The sequence below is a fragment of the Balaenoptera musculus genome, chromosome 19, assembly GCF_009873245.2.
Source record: "Balaenoptera musculus isolate JJ_BM4_2016_0621 chromosome 19, mBalMus1.pri.v3, whole genome shotgun sequence".
Taxonomy (NCBI): Eukaryota; Metazoa; Chordata; class Mammalia; order Artiodactyla; family Balaenopteridae; genus Balaenoptera; species Balaenoptera musculus.
In genome coordinates this window covers 11,668,032-11,686,356 of record NC_045803.1, presented here as the reverse complement: position 1 = coordinate 11,686,356, position 18,325 = coordinate 11,668,032, and the positions used below count along the sequence as shown (strand labels likewise).

Sequence of the window (18,325 nt, the reverse complement as noted above, 5' to 3'; positions counted from 1 at the left end):
GGGGTACCAGTTCTGCCTGGATCCTGGACCTGAGGCCTGCTCATTTGCATAATCTTAGCGCGGGACAATGGGAGGCCTCGGGCGATGGAAGAGCTAATTTGCATATTCCCCGGAGGGGCCATACTCTGGAGCGCATTGATTAGCATATGAGGGGCTTGGTGGTGGGGGGATGGAAAACGCCGGGCAATAGCGCATGCGCACAGGGACTGCGGACTAGCGCGAAGCGGGCAGCCTCCGTTCAGTCGGAATAAGTTTGCATCCGGAGAGGGGGCACAAGGGACAAGACCCTTACCAACCCTCACAACCCTCCCCCCATAACCAGGATAAATATTTATTGCTCTCTTGTGTGTCAGGCCCTGTGCTAGAGGGAACTATGGTTTCCGCAGTGAACATACCCAGCCTCTATCCTGCTGGCCCCCCAGTCAAAGGAAGGAGATTCACACATAATCAGAACCACAACCCGGAGTGGTCAGACTTGGGATGAGTAAAGCAGAGGAAGCTGTGGGAGCCACAGGAGGCGCCTGCCCCAGGGAGTCTTTCTGGCAGAGAGAACAGCAAGGGCAAAGGCCTAAAGGCAAAAAAAAAAATTGCTTGGTTGGAGGAAGTGAAAGCAGTTTGGTGCACCTGGAACAGAGTCAGAGAGGGGAAAGTCTCCTACAGGCGACGTTAGGAGCTCAGACTTTACGATGAAGGTATAGGAAGCTATTGCAGAATTCCAGGCTTCCTGGATGTGACTCACATTCCAGTTTAAAACTCTCCAATGAGACCCCGTTACATTTAGAAAAAAATCCAAACCCTTTATCATGGCCCAGGAGCTATACACATGGTCTAACCCTGCTCATCTCTGACTTCAACCCCCATCCCCATCCAATCCTGTCTACTTCCACTTCCCCTCTAACACCCCAATCTCTTTACCATCTCAGGTCTTTGCCCTTGCTGTTCCCTTTGCCTGAAAATGCTTTTCCCTCTGATCTTCGAGTAGCTGCTCTTGTGCTCATCATTCATATCTTGGCACAGATGTCAATGTGACAGGCTTCCTCTGATCTTTTTAAGATAGCACCTCCAGATTGGCTTTAGAGAAGTGAGCGGGTTATGGATAAAGCAGGATTGGCTATGAGGTGATGGTTGTTGAAGCTGGGGTGACAGATACATGGGGCTTCATTGTCCTGTTCTGTCTACTTCTGTATGTTTGATGTTTTCCATAATAACAAGTTAAAAGAAAACAGTACCCACATCCCCTTACTCTGTATTTTATATTAATAGTACTTATGGCAATCTGAAGTTAAGTTTTTGTTTTGTTTTGTTTTTTTCCGTCCTTGCTGTAGTCTGGTTTCCTCATGAAAGCTTTGTGAAGCTAAGACTGGAGTCAATCTTTTTCACTTTGGGTCCTCAGTGCCTAGAACAGGATCAAGTTTGCGCTTAGTGCTAAGCTGTCTGGAACACCTAACGTTTGCCTGTTTTATTCACCATGGCATCTCCAGGCCTTTGAGCAGCGACTGGCACAAAGTAAGGTCAATATGTTTTTGACTCAAAAATTAGAATCACTTGTCTAAAATTTAGATGAATGAATGAGGGGCCTGGAATGCCAGGCTAAGGGGCTTTGACTTGATCTAGAGATGAAAGGGAGCTAGGGAAAAATTTTTGAGCAGGGCAGGGACAGGTTTTGACAGGGCAAGATGTGAGTAATTGAAAGCTCCTCTGGAGATTGATGTTAGGGGTCCCCTGGTAAGCCAGGGGAAGGGTCCAGGCTATTGGGTGGGGATGGGGTAGCTCAGTGGCTATTGAAGAGACAAAACTTGGTGATTTTTGGCTGAAAAGACTGACCAGAAAAAAAACAGGTTTCTTGGAAGGGTGGAGGTGCCCTTGGAGAAGTAAGGACCCTCTCCTGGCCTATACCGTCCACCAGCAACCATCACCCTCCCTCCCCCCTCCCTCAGTTCAGCACCCCTCCCGAAGTGGTACAGCTCTGGGCAGAGGAACAGACACACAGCCACCCCAAACACTTGTTCTCTCCTCAGTTTAATGGTGGTTAGTGGGATTGCCAAACCCCCTCCCCGTTCCCCTCCCTGCCCCGTACAAAATGTGTGTGTGTGTGTGTGTGTGTGTTTAAACAAGAAAAAGGGGGCAAAAGCCAGGAATGGGGGGAGGGGGGCGCAATCTGATATTTTCATAGATTTTTGATTTTTTTTAATATATTATATATAAAACCATAGAGAGCAACGCACCCTCCCCCCAAACTCCTTTCCCCCTCCCCGGGGGGCCTGGAGGAGAGATGGGGAAGGCCCCCCAAGGAGTGGGTGGACAGAGAGACAAATATGGAAGGGACAGATGTGGGGGAAAGGAGGTGGAGGGAAGGAGAGCCCAGGAGCCTGGGGAAGGGGGGATTGGAGAAAAGTTGGGGCTGTCTCCCTTATTGCCCCCATCAAAGTTATGACACAAAGACACAGAATCCCTGTTTCCACGCCCTCCCCCCACCCTTACCCCCACCGTGCAAACATGGCTTTGCAAAGAGGTGCCCAGAGCTCTGTGGAACTCCTCCAATGGCTGGCATGGGGTCTGGGACCCCCAAAGATATCTCTGTTCCCCTTCCCTGCCCACCCCACCCTTCCCAGAATCTGACCCCTCCCCACAAGACCTGGTTCTGCAGCCTAGGGGCCTTGGCCTTCCCCCAGTTATCTTCCCCCAACCCAATCCCTACCGCCCTCCCTGGACTTGGGGGTCTGGACCTTTGGCCCTTGCCCCCCTGGGGGACCCAGACCTCTGGGCCCTTGCTTCTGGCCGTTGCAGAGACCCAGGCATCCGACACCCCCATCCCTGCCCAAGCATCTGAGGTGTTAGTGGTGGGGGGAGAAGCCCACCATCCCAGACTCTGGTAAATGTCTTTGCAGCTGGCAGTGGGGTGGACCCCAGCCCAGGCCCATGCCTGGCGTGGAGGTGGGGTCAGATAAAGAATTCTTCTTTCCTCTTGTGTCCATCGCTGCCATTGAGAAAGGCTTCTCTTGCTTCTCCCTGCTCATCCAGGCCACTGGCCTCATGGGTCAGATAGGAGCCTGAGGGGTGACAGACCCCCGGGCAGAGGCAACAGATATGTGTGGACCCAAGAGGCCGACAAGACATACCAGACGAAGGAAGAGAGAGAGACGGAACACACAGGGAGAGGGAATCAAGTCCAGGGAATAGCAAAACAGGGGCAGAGGAAGAGGTAAAAGCAGAATTAGAAAGACTCCAAAAGTTCACGGAAAGATCAACCCTTATCCGTTCTCTTGATAGTATCCCCTTGCTCCGCTCCCAACGAACTCAGCAATTAGGAATTCAAACGCATGGTCTTAATTCAGCTTCAACCCTTCACCTCTTTTAGGGTCCTGGACCAAAAGACCCGCCCCTTTTTGGGATCTGGGCCTCAGGTTTCAAATCCTGGATCTAGGCTCCTCCCCCTCCCGGCTCTACGCCCGCCCTCTTTCGAATCGGTTTTAGGCCCCACCCCTTTCCGAACGCCACAACCAACCACACCCCTCTATGAATTTGAGACCCCGCCCCCACTCACCCTTCTGCCGTACTGAGCACCAGACCATGCCCACCAGCACACAGATGATCAGAAACACCAGTAGCGCCAGGATGCCGCCCACAATGGCGTACGGCACCGACGTCTGAGCCTCTACCACCGCACCAGGGTCTGCCAAAGGGACAGGGGGCAGGCCCAGGTCAGCAGAGGACGGTCCCAGCCCGGGCCAATCGCTGCCCTATCTCTTAAACCATTCTGCACGCCACGTCCAACCGCGCCCCCTTATGTGCCACGCCCCTCAAATCACTGCCACATGGTGGCCCCTTCCCCTGGTGCCATCCTTAATGCTCCGCTTCCTCAAGGAATGCGTGTAGGTTTGTACAATGCCCGACCCGGCCCCCGAGTCATTTCGCTAATGTCTACCTGCCTCCTCCCCCCCGCCCCACCCCACCCCACCCCCCAGAGAACAGAAAGAACACATCCCTTTTCTTTTGACTTCAGGTCCAAGTCCCTCCCCATCTTGTCTGAAACGCTCCAGGTATTTAAAATGCTGAGCTAGGGCCCAACCACTCCAAAATTCCTGCCCCACCGTCATAGGAGCTAAACACATAACACTGAGTTTGTGCTAGGGGCCTCCAACCGCTTTATATATTTAGCTCATATAGTCTTCACAACAACCCTATGAGGTAGGTGCTGTTGTTTATTTCCACTTTACCGATGAGGAAACTAAGGCACGAAGTTACCCGCAACAGGACGCTGCAGAACTGAATCTGAACCCAGACGATCAGTCTGGCCCCAGAACTATAAGAACTCTGTGGGCTTTTGACCCCCTGGAATCATTCTTTGTACAGGCCAGGGCCTCAAACACCATCCAATCCAGCCCGCTCGTTCCCAAGGCCCAGTCCCACACAGGACAGTGCGGAGATCCCGGGAGGCCCCGCCCCTACCCTGAGCCCTGCCCCCAGGCCTGCCGCCGCGCGTCCTCACCGTAGACCACGAGCACATAGAGCGCCCTCGCGTGGCCGTGCTTGTTCGACGCCTCGCAGGTGTAGGTGCCATTATCCGCGGATACCAGGCCGGGCAGCGTAAGCGTCTCCCCGACTGCCTCGGCCCGCTCTGGCAAAGACTCGTTACCGCGGTTCCAGCGGATCTGGTTTGGCCTGGGCGGGGGTATATAATGAGAGTTAGGGACGCAGGTGCCAGCACCCGATTCTGACGTCTCAGGAATCTAGACATGCCGCATCTCCAGATAAGAGGGTCCTTATTAGCCCTTTCCTTCCTAGAAAACCAACAGTCCTGGACCCAGCTTCCACCCATCACCAGGGTCTCAGGAATCCCAGCCTTTCCCCCAGCCCCTTCCACCCTGAGAATCCAGGAGTCCGGGACCCCACGGCCTCCTTCCTCACGATCTAGCTCCAGGACTTTCTCAGGACTCAGAAGTCTGGGCCGCAGCCCCCTCTGTTAGCCCAGTCCCCTCTTTCCTGAGACACAGGTGTCCAGGTCCCCAGCCCTATTCTCCTCAGGGCCCTGGAGTCTCGGGCCCCAGAGCTCACCTGGGGTTCCCCGTCACAGCACATGTCAGCACCAGCGTGTCTCCCTCCCTCACCACAGCTTGGGAGGCATGGATCCGGGCCGTGGGGGAGTCTGTGGGCAGAAGTGAGATGGGAGAGTGGTTGTCAGGGTCATCATGCAGACTAGGAACTCCCCCGGGGACAGGCGGCGGGGGTTGGTACACTCCCTCCCCCGGGTGCTGGCCCGCCAGGCACTTACACTGCACATCCAGCACGTACTGCGTCTGTTTGCTGTGTCCAGAGGGCAGCGCCTGGTTCTGCGCCTCGCAGATGACGATACCTCCGTCGTCCTTGCGGTCCACACGAAACCGCACTGTGCTCGCCACGCTCCAGACCTTGCCATTTTCCTGGCTGCTGCTCACTCCTGCCAAGACCCGCCCGAACACTGTCTGGTCGGGGTTATGGCTCCGCCCACCGAAGGAGCACCCCACCCCCAAGCCAATCCCGAAGCAGGCTATTTGCCAAGCTCCGCCCCTTATCCACAGCCCTCGCCTCTACTTCTCCAAACCACGCCCTTCCTCGAAAGAGGCCCACCACCCCACGTGGCTCTTCCCAAAGCTCACCCCTCTTTCACCCCACGCCCTCTCACCTATCAGTTCATTCAATAGCTATATATTGAGTGACTAGTGTCTGCCAAACCTGTGCACTCTTCTTCAGGCCCCGCCCACATATAAACCAACCCTTCCCAAGCCGTGCCTCCTGGAACCCCGCCTCCTCTTAAGTCCCGCCCTTCGCTGGCACCTCCCCCGCCCACCCCCATCCCTGACCCCAGGTAGTACCTTTCAGCTCCTTTCGGTCCCGGTACCAGCGCAGGACGGCGGCCGGGCGGGACCGTGGAACGAGGCAGCTGAGCTCCACCTCGCCGCCCTCCACCGCCTGTTCCCGGACCTCCACTACAGGATTCTCCGGGGCCACTGCCGCAGGGAGAAGGGGGCAAGGAGGAGGTCAAGGGAGGCACCAAGGTGGGCTCAAAGTAACCAGGCTGCGGGATTCCAGGGACCAAAGGGAACAAGGGTCCCAGGTGGCAGGGGTCAAACACAGAGGCCAGAGGTCACGAAGGCCGGCCTTATTTACTGGGACCAGATGTCCAGGAGGTTAAAAACAGCCAGGGTCAGGTCTCAGGATAAGGGATAAGCAGAGGAGAAAAGAGAAGGGATGGGTCTGAGGAGGGGGAGGCCGTTACCCAGTACAGTGAGCGTGGCAATCTGGTGGTGGGTATCCTCCGTGTAGAGCTGGCAGAAGTAGCCCCCCTCGTCCTCCAGGCGCGCATCTGAGAGCCGGATCCGTACCCGGCGTGGGGAGAACTCCTCCAGCTGGAAACGCTCATCCTTCAGGGCTAGAGAGTGAACGACAAGAGTGAACTTGGGGAATCCTGACCTCAGAAGTCCCACCCTTTCTCCAGGAGCTTAGAGTTCAGCCCTCTGCCTCTTTTCTCCAACCATACGCATGCGTCTAAGGTGCCCACCTAGTTACTCCCTTGGGTACCCAGAACCTTTCATGCCCTCCCACCCACAGGACCAGGAGTCCAGGCCCCCAGCCCCCTCCTCCCTCAGACCCTGGAGTCCAGTCTCAGCTCTGTCCTCCGTCAGGCCCCAGCCCTCTCCTCCTTCAAGACTCAGGATTCCAGACCCCAGCACTCACCACGGGTACCATTGAAGAAGAGGGTCTGCCGGGCGGGGTTCTGAATGACAACTATAGATCCATCATACTGGTGCAGACGGCAGGTTATCTCAGCCACCCCACCCTCAGCCACTGTCACATTCTCTGTCTGTACTTCCTGTCCTGCCCCTGGACCAGCAGACAGAGAGACAGGATAGGAGACTCACTGAGGGGTGCAATTCAGTCTTTGCTCTCTCCCTCTGTTCCTCGCCCATCCAAACCTCCAATCCCTCTCCTTTCCCTTTCATTCAGTTCATTACACCCAACACTTCCTGCAGGCTGGAGTCCGGGAGATAGAGAAAACCTGCCCCCTGCTCTAGAGGAGGTGCAGTCAAGATCCAGTGGAATATGCTCTAATGGGGGTAGCACAGGGCACGCTGGGAGCCCAGAGGAAGTGGAGACTAAGACCACCCCAGGGAGAGGGGTGATCAGGGAAGGCTCTACAAGAAAGCTCCATTGGATCCACATTTTAAAGAGTGCACAGGAGTTCACCAGGTACGGGAAACTGCTATGTGTTCACCAAACCCCGTCTTTCACACCTGAGCACATGTTGTAACTTGTCTGTAGAGATGGCCACGATATTCTTCCCATCCCTGTATGTGCCCTTTGTGAGCTGACTCTGCTGCTCTTCCCATTAATGAAGCACTCTGACCCTGCGAATCTGGGGAGGCCCTGTGACTTGCTTTGAAGTCAATATCACTTTGCTAGAAGTGATATTGTATGAGTTCTGGAGCCTAGATCTCAAGAGACCTTGCAGCTTCCGTGCATGCCCTCTTGCTGCCCTGACACTGTCAGGTGAACATGCCCGAACCAGCTTCCTTGAGGATGAGAGACCACACAGCGAGAGAAGCCCAGCCAGAAGCCCGCACCAACTGCCAGCTATGTGAGTGAGGCCATCCCAGACCACCCAGCCCCAGTGGCACCACCAGGTGACTGTAGCCACATGAGTGACTCCAGGTGAGACCAAGAGAAGAAATACCCAACTGATACAGTCCAAATTGCTGACCCCCAGAGTCATGAGCAAAAAACATAATTGTTGTTTAAAGACACTATGTTTTGGAGGGTCTCTTAACACCGCTAAATTTAACTGGTACCACACACTATTAGGCTACATTTCCTAGGATCCCTTGTGCTTAGATGGGGCCATGTGACTGATTTCTGGCCAGTGGGCTGTAGGCAGAAGAGAGAAACCCCTCTTCTAGCCTGGCTCATCTCACTTGCAGTCCTTCATACTGGCTGAATGGAGAGGACTCCCAAAAACCCAGAGGAGGACAGGATCACAAGCTGGAAGGAACCCAGGGCCCTGACTTCCTGCCCCCTGTGACCTGCCTGCACAGGACTGTAGCACGAGTGAGAAATACACTTTTTTGTTAAGCCATTGAGATTTCAGGGCTGTTGTTATAGCAGCTAACTTACCCTGATTAATCCAACAGAGGGACAAGGTAAGGGGTTAGTAAGGGGGTGTTTCCGGCCAAGGAAACAGCGTGAAGCTCAAAGCTGAGATTAATTATCAGCATCATCATTGTCACTGTCATCTTCAAAACAACAATAACCATAGTAGCTTCTGTTTATTAGGCACCTCCTGTTCCAGGCTTTGTGCTAGGGGCATTACCTATATAATTTCCATTTAATCATCACAATACCTGAACAAGGGAGGCATTATTATCAGTCCCCAGTTTGTTTTTTTTTCCCAGTTCCCATTTTATAGATGAGAAAATTGGTCCAGAGAGAGAAAATGACTTGGCCAAGGTCACAGCCTGAGAGTGGCAGAGGCAGGGTCTGCCTGCAGATCTTTCTGATTCCGTAACCTGCATCCACATCCGTTCCTGGTTCTCTGGGTGAAGAGTGTCCAGCATTGGTGAGGGGTTGTGGGATGTGCTTATGAAGGGCCTCAGATGCCAGGCTAGGAGATTAGCTTTTATCCTGAAGGCCAGTGGAGAAACTGAAGCAGGAAAGAGCCATGATCAGATCTGGTTATTTACCTTTAAATGTTGGACAACTATCGCTTCATGTCTCTTACATACTGTCTCATTCATTCATTTGAGCAGCGGGGAGGTTTTCAGGGGCTGGGTGCCCAGAGATGAGTCACATGAGGTCCCTGTCCTGGAAGGCCTTCAATTATTTATGGGGAGGTAGACACAGATCACTGTAAAATCCCATCAGAAGTGTTATGGTCCCTGTAAGAGGGATAGGTAACCTGATTTTGGGGGTGGAGGGGTGGAAAAGATTAATTCTGGGGAGAGGAGGCAGAGACAGCTAGCTTCCTACCCAGCATCCATTCTTCCCTTTCTCTTTAGAAAAAGGACCCTGGTTGTATTTTACGGTTGCCCTATATCCAGCAGAAAGAGAAATTTCCCAGACTCCTTTGCGGCTAAGTGAGGCCATGTGATAAAATTTTGTCCAGCTGGATATCAGGAAAAGTGTCACGTGATAATTTTGAGAGGACTTTCTAAAGAAAGGGGATAAGTCCTTTTTCCACCAGGTCACCTTTATGGAATTAGGATGTGATGGAATTCTGGAACCAAGAGCTGGAAGGTGCCTGGGTCTCTGGTGATGATGTGGAACTGCCATAAAAGGCCTGGATGCCTACTTCTGGCTTCTTTTGTCTTTGAATATAATGCTTTGTACAAGAATTTAAGCCACTATTAGGGGTTTATCTAGTCCTTCCCGGAATATCAATTTTAACATGTCCAATCCTTGCCCCAAATATTTTCCTTCCCATGTTTTCTCAGTCTCGGTAAATGTCACAACCTGGTTGCTCAGACCAAAATACCCAGAAATCATCCAAGTTTTCACCCTTTCCCTCACCTCTAACATCAGCAAGATCTATCCATTCTATTTCCAAAATATATCCCAAACCTGTTCACCTTTGGCTACCTCACCTACCATCATCTAGTCCAAGGACACCATCTCTTACCTGGTCCTTCAAGAACTATTCATGACTCTCCCCTCTTCCCCACCTGCCTCCCCCCAGGCCAGTCTCAACACAGCCAGAGTGTTTACAACACTCTGAAGGCTGTCCATTACACTTAGAATAAAATCTAGACCCCTTCCCTGCGTCTTCAAGGTGCTTGATGGTGGCCCTTCTCTGAGCACAGTTCCAACCACCCTCCTGCTACTCACTTCACTCTGGGCTCACTGGCCTTGATGTCCCTCAAACATGCTGAGCTTGTTCCCACCTCAGGGCCTTTGCAGTGGCTCTTCCATCTGCCAGGAATGTTCTTCCCCCTTGATCATCCCAGGATTGCCTCCTGTTCTCATTCAGGTCTCTGTGCCTCAGATCAGAGAGGCCTTTGCTCACTCCCTGTGCCTTCCCCTCCAGAACACTTCCTGTTTCGTCACCACTGTTTTATTTCCTCTATGGAAATTTCACTGAAATTATTTTATTAATTTGCATACTTGTTTGTTGTCTGTTTGTCCCTCGTCACTCGAATATACACCCCATGAAGGCAGGGATGTAATCCCTTGGGTTTACTGCTGCACCCTAGTGCCTGGAAGTGTGCCTGGGGAGGCACATGCATGGGGATGTCTCTGGGGAGACTGATGCATGAATCGCACGTGTCAGGCAGGATCTCATTTCATCCTCACAACAACTTTGTGACATCACATTATTCTCATCTTAAACACCTGGGTGGATCCCAGCTGGACCACTTGCCATCTGTGTGACCTGGGACAACTGGCTTAACCTTTCTGAGTCTCAGATGCCCTGTCTGTAAAGTGGGGATGATGCCAGTGCCTGATTCACAAGGATTAGCCCAGGACCTGAGGCTCAGGGAGCCCTCTGTGCAAAGCTGCTGTTATTATAATCTCCGGAAACATGCCCATCCACCTGAAAAGTGGCCTGCTTGCACATTCTGGCACTTTAAAAAAAAACATCTTGAAGCCTATCCGTGGATCCCGGACCTCAGGACTAGCCCAATGCTAGCCCCCCATTTTATAGATGTGGAAAACGAGGCTCAGGGGTCCCAGGCAAGTCAGTGGCAGAAACTCAACATCTCTTGGGAGCCCTCAGGACCTCTGGGTCTGCCCCCCCAAATGTGTCCCCTGCTCTCTGCTTGAGGGTGCACATGGGGTGAGGGTGGGGGGCTTTTGTCTTATTCCCTCCCCCTCCTGAGGAGTCAGTAACCAACAGTGTCTGTGCCTGGAATATTAATGTCCTAGGAGCTTTTGTTTCGGGGTTGGGGGGTGGTGAGGCAGGATTTTCTGGTCAGAGAGGGGCTGAGCTTGGGGACTGGGGCACTGGCCCTTTAAACTGTGTTGACAGCCTGGAGTCGTCATGGGGATGGTGCCTGGAAAAAGGGACTGGGGAGGGTTTGGGGAAGAGTGGCTGAACAGGTGATATGTAGAGACCCAGAATCCAGCACCCTTCTCCTTTAGACCTGGAAATCCAGCCCCCCCAGCTGGCCCCTCTACCAGGATCCAGGAGTCCTGGTTCCTAGTGCCCTCCTCCATCAGGATCAGGAATCGGGGTCCTCGGCATCTTCTTCCCTCAAATCCATAAGTCCCAAGCCCTCAGCCTTCTCCCTCCTCAAATCCAGGATTCTGGGCCTCCAACCCCCTCCTCCTTCAGGACCCAGGAGTCAGGGGTCCAGACTACACAGCTGGGGGATGTTTCCACGGAGACTAAGCCGAGTGGGGGGAGTACTTCCTGGGTCCTGAGTCAGCGAATACCCAAGGGAGTCTCAAGGTCACAGTTCCGGGAAGGTCACAGCCACCGCCTCCATATCCTCTCCCCAGGGGACTCGTGGCATCATGCCTCCTTCCCCCACATCCTCCCCTAGGGAGGTGGTACATCCCTGCGTCCTGACCGACCCCCCCCTCAGCCCCCCATCAATGGCGGAGTCCGAACATCCTCACACAAAGCATCAATTCTTCCCCAACTCAGCCTTGTGAAGGCGCCTGTATTCGCAGGACCTAGGCATCAGGGTCCCAGCCCCTCCTCCCTCAGAAACCTGGACTGGGACCCCCAGCCCCTTCCTCTCTCAGAACTCAAGAGTCTGTACCCACCCCACCCTCCATCAAGAGCTAGGAGTCTGGGACCCCAGCCCCCTTCTCCCTCTGGACCCAGGAGTTCAAGCTCCCTTCCTCCCTCAGATCCAGGAGTCTAAGACCCCAGCCCCTCCTCTCTCAGACTCAGGATCCAGGCCCCGGCCCCTCCCCCCTCAGACCCAGAGTCCAGACCCCCGGCCCCTCCCCCCTCAGACCCAGGATCCAGGCCCCCGGCCCCTCCTCCCTCAGACCCAGAGTCCAGGCCCCCAGCCCCCTCCTGGGAACTTCTGACTCCAGCTCCACAGTCCTCAACCCCCAGAACCACAGCCCAGCTCCGCAGCCCGCTCGTCCTCCTCCTGTCTGCGAAGCAAGCATCAGGTGGGGGCGTAGGGGTGAGTCAGCAGCTCACACACAAAGTTCCCCCTGTGGTCCCCACGTTCCTGGGATACTTAGAGCTCCCTGGATTCCGGGCCTCAAGCCCAGCCAGGGGGTAGGGGAGTCCTCCGGAGGTTCCCCCTGGGTTTGGGGTCAGGGGAAGAATTCCTGGTCCAGGAAGGGGGTGAGCCCGCACTGAGCACCCACTGTCCTCTCCTCCCCCCCCAGCGCCCTCTATTTGCCCCCTTCCAGAAGAGCCCGGGCTCTGCAGCCGCCCTCTTGCCCCACTGGGTGCCGGCTGAGGAGCCTTGGTGCCCGGTTCCCAGAGGACCTATGGGCCCGGGGTCTGCACAGGCAGGAACCAGTGGGTGCTTGTGTCCTGGTGCCACAGGCCAATGGGTGCTGGCGAGTCCAACGGTCTCCCGGCCCCCCTCTCACCCCACCCAGAGAGAGAAAGCTGCCTTTGTGTTCCCCAAGACGGGGACAGGCCAGGCTCACACGACATTAATCCACCCCAGGCCCCAGCCCTGCTGCGTCTAAGGTCTTGGAATCCATCGTGGAACCTGACCCCCGCTCTGGGGACTCAGGCATTCGGCTCATGGGTGGGTGAGGACCAGTGACAGAACTCTGCTTTCAGCGTGGCTGGGCAGAACTTTAGGAGGGAGGGAGGAGTGAGTCACTTGGGAGGGAAACATTATTCGGGATCAACAAACTCTCCCTCCACAAAGCCCCCCAACTCTTCATAGCTTCTTTATCTTTTCTTTGGATCTGGAGATCTGTTTCCTCTGCTCCTTTCTGTTCCATCCAATTCCTGGCCTGTGGGTCTCTGTTTCTGCCTGTGGGCATCTCTGGGCAGGCAACCCATCTCTCTCTCACTTCCTCTCGCCCGCCCACCCTGGACCCCTTCTTTCTCTTGGCATAAATCTCATCAGCCTCTGCTGGTATTCTTGGTAGATGAGGGAGCCAGGAAAAAGAGAATACAGTTTTGAAAGGGTGTAAATGAACCCCATCTTCCATCCCCACTCCTGCTGGCTGGGCAAGGTGAGAGGGGAAGGGGAGTGACTAAGAGGGAAACATGGGGACCATGGACAACTCCTAAAATCTGGTGGCCAAAGCCATTCAGAGATATCCAGAGAAAAGGAAAGCATGAAGGGTCCTCTGAGATCAGGTACTCCAGCTGCCTACTCCATGCTTTACAAAAGGGGAAGTGAGGCTCAGAGCAGGAAAGGGCAGGGGCTGACCCAGAATTACACCAGAGAGGCCTGGTTCCAGAGTGCTTCCCATGACACCTAGCTCTCTCCCAACTTGTAAAGTCCCACACCATTTTATTTAGAGAAAGTTTATAGAAGGGATTAGTGTACCAGGAAGCAGTGACTTTAAAACCAAACAAGGGACAAGCCTGTAGAGCTACCTCCCAGAAGTGCTGGAGAAAGGATTCTCGAACTGGGAAGGTGGTCATCTTAGGCTATATTCTGATTCTGAGAATCCTAATTCCCACGATTCTAAGCCGTCAAGATTCTAGATGTCAGAGGTGTCAAGATTCAGGATCTCCAAGAGGTCAAGGTTTCAGAATTGTGAAGATATCAGGAGGCTAGAATGCTAATGCCAGCAAGGATCTAGAACTTTAAAGGTGTCAAGATTCTAAAGACTTTGGGATTCTGGAAGGCTAAAGATGTCAACGGTTCTAAAATACCCTCAGGTTCTTTGTTTACTGGATTCGTTGGTTCTAGGAATCTATGAGCCTGGTTTTTAGTGCCTAACAAAGAAAGAAAGACAAAATTGGATGGAGATGTAGCTAAGGTACCAAAGTGCTCATCTGGGAAATTGTGGCATGTCCGCCACAAAGAAAGGAGGTAATGGTGAAAGTTTTGAAGCGATGGCAGAAGACTATAAAAGAAAGCAAGGTGGAGGGTGACAGGTCCACTCTGCCCCTCACCTTGCCCCGAGGAGAGGAGAGGGAGGCTCTGCCTCAGACTCGAGTGGGGAAGGTGTCACTGCACCCAACTTGCCAGAAACCCCTTCAGGGGTCCAAGCTGCAGTTCCTTTCCTTTCAGGTCACCGAGTTCAACATCCCCACTTTACAGAAAGGGAAACTGAGGACCCGAGAGAGGAGGGTGCTTGCCATTGGCTACCCTGGCAAATGGCAAGAGCCAGGATTTAAACCCAGGCAGGCCCCCGGCCCTGTGCCATCTGGTCACAGCTCCCAGATTTCTGCAGGACATAACGGCCCTCCCACTTTTGCTCAACCACCTCCCAGTCAGCCATTCCCCCCAGGAGTGGCTTCCCCCACCGGGGACGGGGTGACCTGTGGCAGGTACCAGGCACACACAGTGTGAGAGTGTGAGTGTGGGGCTGACATTTCCTGACCTTGTCCCGGATCTCAGGGTCACCCTATCTTGGAGGTCTCCAGCTTTTCACTGTGCGTGATAAGGGTATGTGGAGGGCTCCCTGGAGGTCCTGGAGGGGGCTTCTCTGTAGGTCGTGGCCTGGGTGTGTGAACGGGTGGAGAGGGGCAGCGTTTGGGAGGCATTTGCTGAATCCACGTGTGTGTCCACATGCCAAGGTTCCCCATACACATTTTCCCTCCAGGGCCCTTCAGGATGCCCTCCCTGAGTCAATTCCTCTTCAGGGGCACAGAGGGATAGAGATATGGAGAAACGAAGGATGGCAATGGGGGAGCCCAGGATGGAGGATGTAAGGGTAGAAAGCAGAGGCGGAGAGACAGGGAACAGGGAGACAGTGGGACAGAGAGAGGGGAGAGAGTGGAGAATGAGGGAGATCGGTGATAGAGGGGACTAGAGAAACAGGAATGACAGAAAGATAGGGGACAGAGAGACAAGGGAATGGGACAGATGGGGGACAGAGAACCAGAGGTGACAGTGAGACAGGGACAGAGAAGGAGAATGGGGGCAGAGAGGGAGGGCAAAAATACAGGGGGACAGAGAAGGGAGTCAAGAAGAGGATGGGGGGCGGGCAGAGTGACCCAGTAAAAAGGGACAGAGACCAAGGGACAGATGTAGGGGACAAAGACAGGCTAGAGAGCTGGGGGACAGGGAGGCAAGGAGAAAGGGGGACAGAGAGGGACAGTCTTGGAGACTGAGGGACAGAGGACAAGGGTAGGGGGACAAGGAGAGAGACTGAGGGACTCAGAGACAGGCGGACAGAGGGACCCAGAGACCGGACAGAAGGACAGCGGGGCCGGCCCGGAGAAGGCTGGCTTGGGGTTGGACTGGGGGTCTCGGGCCCTTTGTCCCGCCGGGATCGGGGCCTGTGCGGGGTCGGGGGGGTGCTGCGGCACGGCGGCCGGGGCCCGCGCCCCCTCCCCCGCTCGCGGCTCCCGGCTCGCGGCTCCCGGCCCGCGCTGCGCTTTGTCCCGGGGAGGGGGCCCGGCCCGGCCCCGCGCGCATTGTTCCGCCTCTGCGGCCCCGCGGCCGCCTGGCTGTCACTGCGGCGCGCCCCCCGCCCCGGCCCCCGACCCTACCTGGCCCCGCCGCGGCCGCCCACAGCAGCAGCAGCGGCCACTGGAAGCGCCGGGCCCGGCCCATGGTGCCGCCGCCGCCGCCGCCGCCGCCGCTCGCTCCCGGCCGGCACCTGCACCTCCCGCGCCGCCCGCCCCGCCCCCCGCGCCCCTCGCCCCGCCCCCTGCCCGCCCGGGGGGCGGGGCGCCGAGGCCGGGGCGGGGTCGGCGCGGGGATGGGGCAGGGAGACGCGGGGAGGCCCCAGACAATGGGGGAGAGGGCGCCGCGAGAGGGTTGGGGGAGCCGGACTGAGGGGAGGCGCCCGAGAGCTGGGGGTCCGCGGGCGGAGGCGTGCAGGCGGCGTGTGCGAGCGCGACTCGCGGCCGGAGAGTGCGGGGGCTGGGTGACGGCAGAGGGGGTGGGTGATGGAGAAGAGGGGAGCGCGTGCAGGGGGTGTGTGAGGGGGAGTGTGTCACGTGAAAGGTGAGGGTGCTGTTGGAAGGGTGCGCCACGGTGCGGGTGTGTGTGGAGGGGAGAGTGTTGAGTGAAGATGTGTGTGAGGCTGAGTGTCCAGGGAGGGGGAGTTTGGTGGGAAAGGTGAGTGTGAGAGGTGTTCAGTGGGCAGGTGGAGGTGCTCCGTGGACAGATGGGTGGAGGTGAAGGCGGGACGTGCACATATTCCAGAGGCGGAGCGTAGGTGAAGGTGTGAGCGTGGAGGGAACGGGAGTGGGCTATGGGAGAGGTGACTGTGAGAGATATTCTGTGGACAGGTGAGTGTGAGGGTGAAAGTGTCATGTGCCAGGCTGTGAGCTTAGCCACTTTGAGAGGAAGGCAGCAGCTTGTTGTCTGGGCAGGTCCAGGATCTCCCAGGGCAGGGCTAGGCTGGGGTCAGATCTCACCCTCCCTCCTGTCCTCACCCGGAAACTCCGTGTTTCTGCATTATTCCCCGGAGGGAGAGGCTCCGGTGGACCCCTCCCAGGCCCTAGCGTCTAGCTTCCCCACCCTGCTTCCCTGCTCTTCCAGCCCCAGTCTCTCTTTGTGTCCCTGTCTCTCTATGTGCTCTCCCCGCTTCTCTTCCATTGTTGGTGCTGACTCACCTCTCCAGACTTGAGTCCCTTCTCCCTCCTGGGAAGTGAGTCTCCCTGAGCCCACTTCTGTGGGACCTTGTAGACCTGGTGCAGGATTATCACCCTTAGAACCCAGGAAGAGTGAGAAACCATGGAAGGTAGGAGACCTCAACCTCTCCCACCACCATTTGACAATCAGGGAAACTGGGATATGCCAACTATGAAAATCCTTGCTCTTTATCTCCATCACTACCAAAAAATCCTACATCCAGGTCCTGCAATAGACTTCAGCTCCCGACACCTCTTCTGTCCTCAGTGCCGAGTTCTCAGGACCCAAGCTCCCATCAACCTCTTTATCCCCAGGACCATGGCTCCCATCATCCTTTCTGTCCTTGGGACCCAAGCTCCCATCAACCTCTATGTCCCCAGGACCACAGCTCCAAGTGATTCCTTTCCTTTTCAATTCTCAGTTTACCTTTCTGTAAACTGGGGAAAGAGGTGTCGTGCTGGATAGTCTCTAATCTTCCCATGGCTCACGTTCTCTGTGTTAAGATAAGTGGGAAAGAGGTGTCCAACCTGGATTTGGGATACTGGGTTAGGGGGTAGCTAAGGGTTATCTTTCCTCCCAAGAACCTATAGGTCCCCTGCTCGTGGCTCTAACCAATGTCTCCTGCTCCAGCTGCAGGGCACCCTGTGGGATGTTGGTTTGGTTCTCATCTGTCTTTTTTGGGTCCCACTTTTTCTTCCACCTGAGGTGGTCCTGTCCTTATCCTACTCCAGGGTACTTTATCCATTAGGGTTTTCATGCCAGTGACAGAAAATCCAACCAAACTGGGTTAAGAAAAAGAGGATTGTTTCACATATAAAAAAGTCTTGGGGGGCTTCCCTGGTGGTTCAGTGGTTGGGAATCTGCCTGCCAATGCAGGGGACACGGGTTCGAGCCCTGATCGGGGAAGATCCCACATGCCACGGAGCAGCTAAGCCCGTGCACCACAACTACTGAGCCTGCGCTCTAGAGCCCATGAGCCATAACTACTGAGTCCACGTGCCACAACTACTGAAGCCCACGTGCCTAGAGCCCGTGCTCCGCAACAAGAGAAGCCACCGCAATGAGAAGCCTGTGCACCGTAACGAAGAGTAGCCCCCACTCGCCGCAACCAGAGAAAAGCCCGCGCACAGCAACGAAGACTGAACGCAACCAAAAAAATTAAATGAATAAAATAAAAATAATAAAATAAATAAATTTATTAAAAAAAAAAGTCTTGGGTATGACTAGCTTCAAAATGGTCTGTCCTAGGGGTAAATAGTCGCTTCATGTTACAGGATGGCTGGCAAATACCTCTGGGGCCACACTTTTCCCTCACATTTGGAGAGGGGTAGAGAGAGAAAAAGACAGACAGACTGAGAGAGTCAGACTGTGGGAGACTGAGCAGAGGAGAGACTTGAAGAAGCTCCCTCAGCAGAGTGAGGAAATATTTTTCCTTAGAAGCCCCCCAGAAACCTTCCATTGTGTCTCATTGGTCCAGATGATGCCACCTGCCTATCACTGAACCAATGTCAATGGCCAGGGGATGAGATTAAGCTGGTTAAATCAGATATGAGCCACAGACTCCCCCTACCACCAGGTCAGAGGTGAAATTAGATTTCTCAAACAGAAATAGACATTGGGGAGACAACTGCCATGCCTGCTATTCTGGGGGGGAT

The 18,325-nt window shown here is 54.9% G+C and overlaps 1 protein-coding gene across 1 annotated transcript; it reads right to left on the bottom strand.

Moving 5' to 3' along the window:
* Positions 1-2,002: 2,002 nt before the first annotated feature.
* Positions 2,003-15,692, bottom strand: CADM4 (cell adhesion molecule 4). Its single transcript, XM_036832180.1, has 9 exons — positions 15,578-15,692; positions 6,715-6,861; positions 6,257-6,409; positions 5,853-5,987; positions 5,273-5,437; positions 5,056-5,146; positions 4,490-4,662; positions 3,545-3,673; positions 2,003-3,050 (listed from the first exon to the last, which is right to left on the bottom strand). Exons 1-9 carry the CDS (start codon positions 15,639-15,641, stop codon positions 2,941-2,943), a joined length of 1,167 nt encoding a protein of 388 aa, XP_036688075.1. The 5' UTR covers positions 15,642-15,692; the 3' UTR covers positions 2,003-2,940.
* Positions 15,693-18,325: the final 2,633 nt, after the last annotated feature.